Raw genomic sequence first — 14561 nt, 5'->3', positions numbered from 1 at the left:
AAATAAACTAGACCCAACGCCCATCACCGTGAAGCCTGGAGTCAAGGTCACGGTCAGCCTCCTATCTTGACAGTTACCCCGTCGGGAAGGAACTCTCATGAAATGGTTATACAGAGCTCCGGCCATAGGCTCTCTGCCCAAGGACGACTCCTGTGATTGGCCTGAGCCATCCACAGCCCAATCCTGAGCAGAAAGGTGAGGCCTCAGAAGAACGGGGGGCTGCCAGAGCAGCACGTGTGCCTGGGCGGGGGGGCCCAGACCGTGTCCCTCCGCCACTAGCAGCTCTTATGGGAAAGTAATTGAAGCTCTTCTCAAGGAAACTTTCCAGAGTTCTCTGTTCACTGTGCAGTTTACACACAAAAGGGTTGCCTTGTGCCCAGCGACGTCAGAGACCTTGCTTCTGTTAGGACCTGTTGTTTAATTTAAAATTTACAACAGAATAGTTGGTCTAGCGGGCAAAGTCTGCTCTTCAGATAACTAAAAATAATAGCTGGCACTTTATTTCTTTCTATTAATGATTGTATTATAGGTAAATAGTTTTTAAGGTTTTTAAATTCCTGGTTTATGCATCAAGTCACAGTCCAGTGAAGAGCATATACATGGACTATTACAATCCACTAATTTAGGCAAAAGGAGTTTGTGTACTGAAAAGAAAAATTACAATTTTTTTTTCAGAGAGTGTCAGAAGCATAAGGAATCGAACATTAAAAATGAAGTGGAAAGAAAGGGAGTCGTTTACCTATCTTGCTTTTGTTTATTCATTTTTCATTAATCACCAGAATTGTGACTAAAGTATCAGATCTGCAATACACAAAGTAATCTGCTGATCTTAGAGACAAATGAAGAAATTTCTCCTCTACATTTTCAGGCTTCTGAAATGAAATTGTTTTCAAGATATAATTTAAAATTTGACAAAATTCCCTTCTTAGTTTATAATGGCTGCTAGCATGTTTCTATGTCATAAATATTCCAACGAAATGACATAATGTCACTTACGCGACTTGATCAGTAGCAGCTTAGGAGGAGACGTGCTGTCCCCCCAGTTTGTCCGTGGCCATCCTGAGCGCTGGCGTGGAGCAGCTCTGCCCGCTCTGGGTCTAAGACAGGCCATCGCAGCCACGATTGTGGTGCCAGACGTGCCGTGTGCGAAGGAGGACCCCTCGTTTGAACCTCCTTCCCAGAACGGGAAAAGCCAGATCCCAAGCAGCCGAGCCCACAGAGAGGAGAGAGGGGACAGCGTCTTTGATTTCTTTTCCTTCCTGAACCAGTTTGTGGAACCACCAGCTCCTCTCCCGAGGAAGGCTAGAGCACCCCGAGTGTCACCCTCCTGAAGCCCGTGGGTCCCCAGAGCGTGACCGCTGAGCTGCAGTGCCTTCTTCTCCTGCCTGCTGGGTCTGCCGACTGCTGGAGAGGTCTGCAGCCTCAGGGTCCCTGTCCCGCGTCCCCGCCCACACTGCTCAAGGGCATGCAGGAGCTCTGCCACCGTTCTGAAACCTTCAGGTGCGGGTGGGCAAGGAGCCGATCTCAGAGTTCCTTGTGGGTGTCCTCTTTTCCCTTAGGATTGTGCTGCATTACATCCATGCCAGATTCCCTCAAACTCCTACTTTTAGGCAGAAGAATACAGGTAAAGTTAGTTTGTCGGCTTAGGCGGTGTTCCCCATTCGTTCTGACGTGTGAGTATTCTGCTTGTGAGTGTCGAGACCTGCGGTTGGTGGAGTTTTATTGAAACATGGGGGCCTCATCTTCTCTGGCCTCCCCTAGTTCATACGAGGCACAGCCCAGTTCCTTCGGTGACACCTCATCCGTCTCAGCTGGTCCAGGGTCCCTTCCGGAGTTTGTCGGCTTAGGCGGTGTTCCCCATTCGTTCTGATGTGTGAGTATTCTGCTTGTGAGTGTCGAGACCTGCGGTTGGTGGAGTTTTATTGAAACATGGGGGCCTCATCTTCTCTGGCCTCCCCTAGTTCATACGAGGCACAGCCCAGTTCCTTCGGTGACACCTCATCCGTCTTAGCTGGTCCAGGGTACCTCCTGCTCACCACCTGCACAGTTCTTTGTATTGTGCGTTATTCGACTGGATGCATCATCCATTGAAGAAATGACTGTCTCTAAAATACGGGCTGTGAATCAGCTTGCTGTTCCTTCAGGCTGGAGGTTTCCGGTGTTTCTGTGTGGGACTTAATGAGCACCTACTGTATATGGGGCCCTAGCAGTCATCAGGCACCAAGACCCATGAGGCCCCTGCCTCACGGAGCTCACATTCTCTAGGACGTGGGCTTCAGGCCCGGCTCTTTCAAAGGCTGGCTTCTGTGCCACCTCCTTCATGAAGCCGTCTGCGGTCACGTCACCTGATTCCCTTTCCTCTCAGCCTCGGACAGCGGTGGTTCTCGCTGATAGCACATGTCCATGCTTGCCTGTGCGATAGTCCAGTGATTCCAGAAAACACTCCGGTGAGCCCCACGAGTGAAGGAAGTGGGTTTTACTCCCCCTCTGTCCAGCGGCGAACACAGGGCTTAGCTCTGCGTCACCGCTCGTTAAGTGACTGTGAAATGTGTCTCTGCGTCTCGCGCGTTGTCGGTACTTTAAAAAACTTGAGTGGAATAAATGTCACCTGGCAAGTGGATTATCCCAGCCCCCCTCTTCCTTTCGCCCTTGTCGTCACTACCCCAAGAGTCCCCGAGGTGGGGAACCCTGTGTGCTCCGTTTGCCCTGTACCAGCACCGGGGAAGCCCCTGGGAAGTCCCTGGAAGCACTCACTGTGGGGATGTCGTCAGAGTAATGGTGTCGTTCATTCCCCCCCCGCACGTCCAGGTGGTGCCTGAGGAAAACGAGACAGGTGTGGAAACGTTTTACTAACTGTCATTTAAAAATGAAGTAAAAAACATGCATAAATATATATACATACACACCCATACGGACCGAGGGGAAAGGTTATCACTCTTAAACAGAATGCTCTAGTAATTACATTTGAACCAAAGTCAGCCTCTGAGAAAATCTAGACTTTTAGGAACGAGAGCTCCTCCTTGAAACGTCTCATGTGTTTATGGAGGATTACGCCCTGCCCCACGCGAGGCGCAGGCCAGGGAAGGGATGAGACAGCAATTAGATGGGGATCCAGCGTCTGGTCCAGGTGTCTGGAGCTCGAGTGGGAAACTGATGTTGACTCTCATACGTATAATCACGGGATTGAGAGGAATTAACTCCCTCGCTTTTCAGCTGCATCATACCGTGCTCTCTAGTGCCACGGAAGTAAATACAGCTAATACAGGTGCCTGCCTGAAAGAATCTTTTCAAAGGTTCATTTTAATCCATTATTAAGACTTTAAAAGATTTCAGAAAATAACAAGCATAGGGATTGATCTTCATGCCATTTCCTCAAGTCAGGCGTTCATTCCATTTCACGGTGGCAAAGGTCCCATTCCACAGCCACTGGCTTTCAGCTTGTGAAGTGATGCCCCCTGACTCCATGGCTCTGTTGAGTGTCATCTGTCACCTAAGTTTCTTCATCTCCTTTTTTCCGAAAAAATTATCAACTCCAGATCCAGTGAGAACATTCACTTGGATATGTTTTCTGCAGAGTGTTTTGGTCTTTTGAAGAAGGCTTCTCCTCCTCACATTTCTTTTTAAAATGTGCAGGTTTTGGGTGGTGTTAATTGTTGCTAGTATTTACTCCAACATGGGAGTCACTTTGCTGAGGCTGAGAGCAGAGGTGCCACGTGCCTGGCTGTGAGCCAGGGGCTGTGGCTGGATCCCCCAGTAAACCTGCCTGCACTGCCCTTTTCCACAGCCCTGGTTCGCCCCTGACAACACTGAACTTTTAGTGGGTGCTGTTTGTCACAAAGGCTAACCAGGTCAAGTCTATACTGATTTACACACACACACACACACACACACACACACACACACCAGGTCAAATCTATACTGATTTACACACACTGATTTACACACACACACACACACACACACACACACACACACACACCTACTAGGCCAAGTCTATACTGATTTACACACACACACACACACACACACACACACACACACACACCTACTAGGCCAAGTCTATACTGATTTACACACACACACACACACACACACACACACACACACACACCTACTAGGCCAAGTCTATACTGATTTACACACACACACACACACACACACACACACACACACACACCTACTAGGCCAAGTCTATACTGATTTACACACACACACACACACACACACACACACACACACACACCTACTAGGCCAAGTCTATACTGATTTACACACACACACACACACACACACACACACACACACACACACACCAGGTCAAGTCTATACTGATTTACACACACACACACACACACACACACACAACCAGGTCAAATCTATACTGATTTACACACACACACACGCACAACCAGGTCAAGTCTATACTGATTTACACACACACACACACACACACACCAGGTCAAATCTATACCGATTTATACACACACTGTACTGATAAATGCACACGCATGTACACACGTTTTTTGAGTTACAGTTTGATTCACTGGGAGTGAGTCAGACTAACACATTTACCCAACAGAATTAATTTTCTTCAAGTTGTTTAAACCTTTCTTTCTTAGTTTTTTAAAATTAAGACAATGGGTGGAAATAGTTGAAACATTCTGTCTTCCGACGTCTGTGATGTTTTAAACGATAATGACGTTTGAAATCTGTGCGCTAATGACGCTGGACTTCAGGACTGGTGCGTGGGGTGTGGGGAGAGGGCAGCAGGGCCGGGCCTTCTCCGGGGACGGGACCAGCCTGCAGGGCTGGCCGGCAGGACCAGCCTGCGGCCGTCCACGCGAGCCCACGTGGGTAGGGGGCACCGGGCTGGCCGGCAGAATGGCCCGGCCCGGACGCCGGGCGGGTGTGCGGCCGTCCGTCACTCTTGCCGTCTCTCTCGCCCCTTCAGACTCGCTGTCCGTGTCCAGTAACGACGCCAGTCCGCCGGCCTCGGTGGCCTCGCTCCAGCCCCACGTGATGGGCGCGCAGAGCTCCCCGGGCCCCAAGCGGCCGGGCAACACCCTGCGCAAGTGGCTGACGAGCCCGGTGCGGCGGCTGAGCAGCGGCAAGGCGGACGGGCACGTGAAGAAGCTGGCGCACAAGCACAAGAAGAGCAGGGAGGTCCGCAAGAGCGCCGACGCCGGCTCGCAGAAGGACTCGGACGACAGCGCGGCCACCCCGCAGGACGAGACCGTGGAGGAGGTCAGCGCAGCGCGGCCTCTTCTGGCCCGAGGGACAGTCGCTGCCCTCCGGGCTCCTCTCTGGGTGCTTTTCCGGGTGGTCCCGGGAGGGGCGGGCCGCTGGCCTCGTGGGGACCGGCTCTGGGGAGAGCCGCTTCTGTGTGCAGGGTCAGGGCCCGCCTGCCTGTGGCTTCTGAGAAAGAACGCGGGGACGGCGAGCTCTCTCCCAGGGCCTGCTCCAGACGGAGGTGGGCGCCGAGCCATCTCAGCCCCTCTCCTCGTCCCTTCTCCCATGGGCAAAGCCAGGGGGTGCCAGCCAGCGCTGCCGGTGACGTTTGTACTGACCCCCGGCGGCTGCACGTGTCAGGGAAAGCACGGATCTAGGACGGGAGAGGCCTAGAGGAGTGGCTCCACTTCCTGCACACCTTGTCCTAAGTAGAAAATACCCAGTTAATTTACTTTGCTAATCCAGTAGTAAACCGCATTATTCCCATGTCGTCAAAGGTAAATGGATGTAGGTCAGTCAGGAATTTTCTTAATTTTTCTTTTTTTGTTGGTGGTTGGGGGTGCTGACAGCAGGCTGAGCTGACAGGTGGTGGCAGTGAGCGTCCCACAGCTTTTAACTTAACTTGGACCCTGTCCAGACCCCTCACAGTCTCAAGAGGCAGAAAAAGGCAAACGGAGAGAAAGGACAAAAGGTGTATCATTTAATTTATTTTGCAGATGTGGGTTTTCTGCGGCTTTTTTTCTGGGCACGTTTCGCCATGCATTTTCACCGGAGTGTGAGGGTTATCGTGTCATTTGCTTTCTAAATCTGTGTCCTCTTAGTAGAAATAAAACTGACACTTTTTTCTAAAAGTAAGAATAGAGGGAAATTAATGTGATAACCCAGATTCTTAAAATGCATCTCGGATTGCATTTTCCTTTATGCCATTATTGTCTACGTGAAGTTTATTGTAGCAAGGGACCAAAAATGAGATGTAAATAGACCAGAGGAACTGAATCACCAGGAGGATTATGGTTCAAATATTGGAATCTTTCTTTTTTCCTCCTTGAAGATGAAGTATGTTCAGAGCCATAACCGATAACACCGGCAGTTCCTTCAGCAGACGCACTCGGTGGCCCTTCTCTCGTCCGAGGTGGCAAGCAAGGTAGTGAGGCCGCATGAGAGAGCGAGGAGCTGCTCACCGTGAGGGCTGGACAGTGTGCCTCCCTGCGATCTGCTGTCACATCTGCCCTGGCCGTGTTTGTCCAGTTAGCTCCTGAGTGCTCATTTCTGTGAACTGACGCTGACGCTCGGGGCCTGGAGTGTAATGAGTGAATGTCGGTTTGATTTCAGAGAGGCCGGAACGAGGGCCTGAGCAGCGGCACGCTCTCGAAGTCCTCCTCCTCGGGCATGCAGAGCTGTGGAGAGGAGGAGGGGGAGGAGGGGGCTGACGCCGTGCCCCTCCCCCCACCCATGGCCATCCAGCAGCACAGCCTGCTGCAGCCAGACTCCCAGGACGACAAGGTAAGGGGGTCTTGCCGCCCGGGCTGGGGGAGGGGGCCTTGGAGCGGCTGCTGTCCAACAGCCTCACTGCAGGAGATGGATAGGTGACTCCAGGGCCGGTTTTCACCCCGAAAGTGTGGATGACAAAGTCCACTTAGACTAAGCAATAGGCCGACATGTGCAGTTTCTCACATGCGGGCACTTGCATAAAAATATTCAGTCCCTTTTTAATGGTGCTTCAGCAGTCAGTGCTTTTAAGGTGACGTTGATTTCTCTTACTGCCCTGGCTGGGGTCCCTCAGAGGGCATTCGGAGGGACTGCACAGAGGAACATCTCGTTCTCCTCGGAGGCGTGTTTGCACCTGGGTGGTGTTCTCACATGAGACTGTGTTGCTGACCAGTTCGTTTGTCCAACACGCCAAAACTCAGGATGGAACTGGAGCGTGGGGACAGGTGGCCCAGTGCGGGAGTCAGCGCCCAGCCACGAGTCTCCCCTATGGGGAGACTTCAAGCCAAGTCCATCCTTTATGGTTTCTTTTTTTTTTTCAGTTTCGAGTTCTTACATAATCTAAGATGATTTTGTACATCCCAATCATAGAACCCTAAAATATCAAAAAGGAAACCTAATGCCTGACTTGGAGCATCCTCTGCATTCTGGCCCACGCGCTCCGAACCGTCAGGTGTTGAAAACTGTGCTACAGAGTCATTACTCGTGATATATGTGTATATTATTTTTGGGGCAATAACTAAGTTTTTGGAATAAAACAGATGTCTTCATCAGTTTTCCCCATTCTTCCCCTCTCTCCTTCCCTGACCCCCCTTCTCAGTGCTATCACGATCACCTGCCCTATGTGCCCTATGTTTTATGACCTGGAGTCAGCCAGGGCCCAGTGAGTGATGGCTGTGAGGCCGAGGCAGATCACGCCTTAGTCTTAACCAGCCTCTCCTCTGTAGGACTCCATCTCCCCGCTTTACGGCACTCTGCACAGTGAGGGAGCTGCAGATACTGGCTCAAGGTCGTAGCTTGGGTTTGAGTCTGGAGTTGGAGGGGGCCGTCTGAGGTGCAGACTCCATGCTCTGGGGGTGACGGAGACCTGACGTTAGAGAGGACCTTCCCCGCCACTGCACCGAGCAGACTCAGCCAGGGAATGGTCCTGTGTCGTTCCTCCGACAATTCCTAAGCCATTTTTACTGTTATAAATTACACCTTTCTTAAAGACCAAAAAAATGGAAATTTCTTAAATCTGGGTGGTTAGCCAAAAGCGAGGTGCTGGGTCTAGTTATTTACCAACTAAGAGTATTTTTCTCCATTTAAACTTCCGTTTGCTAAAATCACTTATCGGTTCTTGTGTTACCTCATTGGATATTATCAACAGCAGTTCTTCATTTACAAAAATCTGTAGTGATGTTCCCACAGAATATATTATCTCGTGACTAATATTTTGTTTTGTTCTGTTTTCTCTTTTTGTAAACTTTCACTGCAGCATTATGTTGATTTGTGTTCTGTGTCTGTTTTGGCTCAGTTTCCTTACCTTTCCATTTGAATTTTTTCCTCGTTTTCTTCACCTCATATTCCAGATTTCATTAGAGCAAGCCAACATTTGTTTTGCAAAGTGTACATCTGAATCCACACATGTAAAAGCCTCGTGGTAAATGTACAAACCCGTATCTGTCTGCTGTGAGACGTGCATCGTCAGGACAGCTCGCTGTGTGTCGCATGCATCTCTGCTGTCCTTAATATGAAGCGAGGTTCATATTACGCCCCCTTCTAGTTTCCAGTCAGTGAACGGCACAAGTAATCCGCAAACACGCCGTGTTTGCTAATTACTGAACTTGAACTCAGCAGCCCCTCCCCCAGATCCCTTAATTGTTGCCCCTGTACACGCTGGTTCTAGCCGTAAATGGCATCTGATAGCTTGTGAGGCCACAGATCTTCTGTACTCTGCACTAATCATTGGGGAAGTGGATGGCACAGAAAATGGTGAGCTCGTCCCCCCTCCTCCCTGTCTGGTCAGTGCCCTGGTTCCTTCTCTTTCTCGTTTCTCTCTTTTAACCCCATAAGCACAGTGAAGCCATTTTTAGTATCTCCTTTTGTTTCCTGATTACTTAAGAATTCACTCATTAGCCCTTAAGTCTTTTCATTCTTCCGTTGATCAGATTCTCTATTTTTTTTCTCCTCCAATAGCCTACCTGGCAGTTGCAAAAGTTAGTTAGAATTTTCCCATGCTCAGTCTCCACGTTGAAAAACGTTACGATGTTACAGGACTCTGGATTAAAAACAGACTTTGTCTGCTCTCCACATGTATCCCAGACAGGTTTTATTTAATATTTCATGTCAGAATATTGTAAATTTAAAAGGATGACTTTAAATAAATGCGAACAAAGACAAACTTGTGGTCTTTTTGTCTGGAATTACTTTAAAAAAGAGCTTGAGCTTGCAGGAGAATTTGCTGTCTGTCCAGTGACTAACACGAGGCCTTCCCCTCCCCCCCTCCCTTTCTTTCTCTTCACTTCTCCCATAGGCCTCCTCTCGGTTATTAGTCCGCCCCACCAGCTCCGAAACGCCGAGTGCAGCCGAGCTTGTCAGTGCAATCGAGGAACTCGTGAAAAGCAAGATGGTAAGGCTCCCCAGGGCAAGCCTGAGGTCCGGAAGCTGCTCTGAGGTGCTGCTTGCACACGTGTCTGTGCCCTTGTGTCCGTGCGTCGGCCGCAGAATGTGCCTGTGGCTTCTTACACAGTTCGGGAGGTCTCACTTCCGACCAACTGCAAGTTGGGGATCCCCAGCACCACACTCCAGTTCAGTAATTCGCTTAAAGGACTCACAGTACTCACAAAAGCCACGTTTGCAGTTTCTTACCATGAAAGGACACATTAAAATCAGCCCAGAAAGAGGTGTGCGGAGCAGGGTCCAGGTTCAGGCTGTCAGTTGTCCCCTCTTAGTGGAGTCATGTGGGCAGCGCTCAGTTCTAGCAACAGTGTGTGTTGTGACAAGATGTATGGAGTGTTGTCAACCAGGAACACTCACCTGAGCCTTGGTATTCAGACTTTTTCTTTGGGCTCAGTCACATATACAAAATTGATCACTCGTATGGTTCACGAGTTCCCTGCCCCTCCAGAGAGCAAGATAGCAGGTGGCTGAAAGCCCTCACCTAAGGTCACATTGTCCACATAGCCTGTCTGCCGTAGCCCAAGATCCCCAGGTAAACAGAGACATTCTTATCAGGCAGGACATTCCGTGGGCTTAGAGGTGGCTCGCAGGAGAAGGTTGATCTTTTTTTTCTGCAGTGCTGGCACCTTCGTAACAAATTTGGTCAATTCCAGTCTTGTCTGAAGATGTAGCCAGGGTCGGCGGTTACTCACAGAGAGGTTGACACTTTTCTTTTGCTGTCTCTGAGGTCTTTTATTTGCATGCATAATATGTAGGAGAGAAGGGTTTGCACTGTTATGTGAGGGTTTTATTTCTTAGTGACCTCTGTATTGCCATTTGGTCGACAGGGCTTCATTTATAAGATACGGCCCCAGATCTCCTGTTGAGTCTTTGAAGTTAGACAGGTGTGCATTTCTTCCAACTGATTCATATCAATTAATTTCTAGGTTTCTTCAGTTTTCGTAACTATGAAATGGAAAAACCATTCATGGTAACAACTTTTTAGACAAGTGTATTTTACTATGCCTATAAAGTTATTTAACCGCTTTTAAAAGTCACCTCTCCCAAAATAAAAGCCCTCAGCCTCTCCCACCAGTCCATTCTGTAGAGGTAACTGCTGTGAACAGTTATGTTTTTCTTGGTGTTGCAAACATATATGAGGATGTGTGTGTGCGCACGTGCATGCTTTTTTTTTTTTTTTCAAAATGGATTCATGCTGTTAAGATTCTAAGACGTAATATATCTTCGAGGATCTTCTCACGTGAGTCCATACAGATTTAGCTCAGTCCTATTAACAGCTGTATAATATTCCATTATGTGAATGCAGTGATAACACCACCAAGGACTTACTCTAAGCTAGGTGCTATTCTAGTGCCGAGCACATGTTAATTTATATATTCCCCATGATAACCCTGATGAGGGAGGCGTGCACTGTTGTTATCCCATTTTATAGATGTAGAAACCGAGTCACACAAAATGTTTAAAAATTTGACCAGCTAGTAAGGGACAGAAACATGATTCAATTACTTAAATACCATAATATATATTAAGCTGTTTTCAGTTTTTCACTATTATAAACATCCACGTTCATTACATGTGTGATTATATTTGTAGGCTAAATTTCTAATGCTGGAATTGCTAGATTAAAGGATATTTTTTTTAAAGTTAAGAGTTTAGGTATTAACTAGGTACCGTATATGCCATTCCCATTTCTTCTCTCCTAAGCAGCGTCTGATGAAACTGGTTGACTAGGACAAATGAGAATTACATCAAGAAAGATTCAGACTGACGTGTATTGCCCTGCCACATCTGAAATCACCCCCACCACCACCAACTCCTCGGGCAGTCCTGCCGTGTTCTGAGAGGGATGCAGTTGGCTTCAAAGTTAGACAGGAAGTTAGAAAGTTAGGATGCTAGGCAGGCAAGCTACTAGGAGTTGGCAGACTACTCAAGAACTCGACTCCACTGTTTAAGAATTTGGGATCGTGTCAATATGAATTGAGTTAAACCACATCCCTGGCTGTCTCTTTGAGAGACAAGTTGATTAATGGCCTAAAACAAAGGATGCTTAAATTATATCCAGTGAGTTTCAAGCATTTTTAATTATTTTAAAAACAGCCATTCATAGACATCAATTATATGGCCATTAAAATCATTCTTGTCTATAAATTGAAATAGTTTTCCCAAAACATGCTATGAGACAGCACTTGATCAACCTGCTACTCGTTATTCTGCCCATATTCACATTGCATCCCACGTCCAGTGGCCAGAGATTCGTTCGTAATTCGTTCAGATGGACTTGCAAATGCGGAGGGGTCCTAGGCTTGTCTCTTTCAGCTCTACTGGTCCGCTCCCCCTTCTCAGCTCTGAGGAATTAAACTTTGTCTAAACTAAATTATTTCTACTCACATATGTGTCTTCTTAACAGGCATAAAGCTGTCGGCTTGGGGGAAGGGGATAAGTTTGGGGGTCAGAAAGGCTTGGGTTCAGACTCTCCTGCTTGCTGCTACAGCCCCTCTGAGCCTGCGTCCTTCCGCAGGCTCAGAGGGGCTGTAGCACCAACAGTTTGTTAAGCTCCGAGCAAGGTTCCATCATGGAGGTGTTCACCAGTTAATGCCTTCCCTTCCCCGTTGGAGAGCCGTATTTATGCTTTTTATGATGGACTCGCCCCCTTCGTCATTCTCCATGGAATGCAATCCAGATGCCGTTTTTTTCTAGTCCAAGGGAAACAACTCTGTATTGATTTCCTGTCACTAAACCTCTAACGTCAACCAGGAACTTCTTGCTGATAAAACCTCTAGTGAATCCTTTGAATACCCTTCACCCCGTCCTGGTCCATGTGATTCTGAGTTACTCCTGCACGTCTGTCTTACTATGTACTGTGCATCCTTAGTCACCCGCGATCATTTTCTTGTGGGTGATTTCAGACTAGAGTGCTTCGTAATAGGGTTTGAACACTGAATTGCTTATCCATCAGAAGCTTTGTATTAATTGATTCAGCTGGGGAGGAGAGGGAAGGGAAGAAGGAGCTTCGTCGTTATGCAGTATGTGTTCAAGGAGCTGAACCTCCTAACCCTAAAACCTAAGAATTCAACCTAAAAAATCAAAACCACCCTGGAAACTGTTCCCTGGGGTTTGCTCTATGTCCCACCTCCACAGTCCTTATCCAGGCAGTGTTTGAAAGGTCGTACGCCTTTCCTGAGCATCAGCAGTAGGACAGTAGTGATGGACAGCCATAGTGACTGTTTGAATTTGACTTTGGGGTTTTCGTCTTTTCATTGATTGAAAGGGATATAAAAAAAAAATGAAACTTAGTGAAACATCTAACTCAGGATGTCAGAAGAACAACAAAATAAACCAAGGAAAAGCAAAAGGAATGAATTCATAGAGATAAAAGCAGAAATTAATGAATTGGAAAACAGAAAAATAGTAGAATAATAAAGCAAACCAAAATTTCATTCTTTCAAAAAATATAGATATCAGGGAAATATCTGAAAAAAATAGAAAGCTCAAATTCACAAAATAAGGAATTATAAGGGCGAGATAAACTGAGGAAGTTGAAACAGCCATGAAACATTACTTTGTTCAATTCTTCAGAAGTAAATTTTAAACCTGGATGAAATGTGCAGTTTTTTTAGAAGATAGAATTTACTACTACTGACTTTAGAAGAGAGATATCTATGCAAACCTGTCTTCATCTAAGAAATAAAGTTAACATGAACCTACTTGCAAAAAAAAAATCACCAAATCAAGAGGATTTTCAAATAATTCATTCAAGTCTATAAAGCCCCAGCTATTCCCAGTTCCGAGGCAGCTTCTCACTTGCACGTCGTTTGTGTCAGGCCAGTGGGCAGCATTGAGGGAGTGGACGGCATAAATGTGGCTGCACCCTGTCAGGATGTCTGCACCTACTCTGGCTGTGCAACCAGGTCTGGACCAGCCACACTGAGGACAGGCACCCGAGAAAGTCTGCGACTCCACCGTCTCCATTCCAGACAGCCATTCCTCCCGCTATGGACCACAGGCCTCGTGGACATCATTCAGATCCAGGACTTTCTCTCCTCACTGCCCTCCTGTGTGAGGGGACATCCGGAGCCTTTTTCTCTTTCTTTCTCACTGTTCACGTGAACGGAGTTAAGTCTAACAAGCTTCGGCTGTTTCCTGGCGCATCCAGAGGGGAGACGGTACAGACTTGCACTTCAGACTCATCTCCTGCCAGAGACCCCGAGATCAGGAGCGTGGAGCGGGGTCTGCTACTTCCTGCAGGACGCTTGCCTGCAGTAAAGGTCAATAGCTATTTGTTTAAAAATAAGAGTGCTGTTTTCACATTACGCCCTGTTCAGTAACTTTTTCATAAGGAAGAGCAGCAGGCAGTGTCCTTCCACAGCTCGATGGGTGTGGTGGACAAGGCGGCACATAGAGACGGTGTCCTCAGCGCTGCGCCTAGTGACGAAGTCAGCATCAGTCAGTCCGTCCTCCGGAGGAAAAACAGGACACGTGTTAGAGGTTTTAATTTGATAGCAAATATTAACTGTCCTTACAGCTTGTATTGGGCTTTTTTTGTTTGTTTGATAATCACATTTTCCCATTTCAGTTGCTAAACACTTCTTGATCATTTCTGTGTGTCCAGCTGAGCTGCTTTGACATTTTTAAAAGAACTGTAACCTGTACGCCTAGGAGCTTCATGAATTCGGGCTAAGAAAATTAATGTCTACCCATTAGAAAGTAATTGAGTGCAAACCTGTCACGCTAATCCAGGGAGAGAAGTCATCAGTATTTAATTCACAGAATATTGATCACCTACAAAGCTTTGCTCGAATTCTGCCGGGGGTAAGACAGTGAAAACAGTCACCTGCAGAAACTGAAATGTGGTGTGTAGAGAGAGTTTTAGATAAGTAATTGAGGCCAGCATGACAGCTGCTTCTTCCAGAAGATATGGAAAGGAAGTGTGAGTGTGAGTCACAGAGATGGGGATTACTTTTAGCTAGGTGATCTGTCTGCATCAAAGTACCAGTTAAGACTTCATGGGTGATCAAGAAACAAACCAAGTCTGTCTAAAATATAGATTGGTGACACCGCCATGTTGCCCAGTGACAAGGCACACGGGCAGTGTGTCCGGAGTAAGCGGCCTGATGAGGCAGTTCCACACATTTCTGAAACGGTCGTGCTTTCATTCGGCAGAAATATAACTGAATTATATTTTC

General features: G+C 47.5%; 1 protein-coding gene across 1 annotated transcript in view; it reads left to right on the top strand.

Moving 5' to 3' along the window:
- Positions 1–14561, top strand: part of TRIO (trio Rho guanine nucleotide exchange factor) — a gene marked incomplete at its 5' end in the record, with an annotated part of 308650 nt that overhangs the window by 262377 nt on the left and 31712 nt on the right. Inside the window, 3 exons of the mRNA XM_025043545.1 lie at positions 4952–5244; positions 6562–6732; positions 9233–9328. Of these exons, the coding sequence (XP_024899313.1) occupies positions 4952–5244; positions 6562–6732; positions 9233–9328 (560 nt within the window). The remainder of the gene's footprint in view (positions 1–4951; positions 5245–6561; positions 6733–9232; positions 9329–14561) is intronic.

This window comes from Pteropus alecto, unplaced genomic scaffold (assembly GCF_000325575.1).
Source record: "Pteropus alecto unplaced genomic scaffold, ASM32557v1 scaffold152, whole genome shotgun sequence".
Lineage (NCBI taxonomy): Eukaryota > Metazoa > Chordata > Mammalia > Chiroptera > Pteropodidae > Pteropus > Pteropus alecto.
This window is presented reverse-complemented; position numbering and strand designations above follow the sequence as displayed.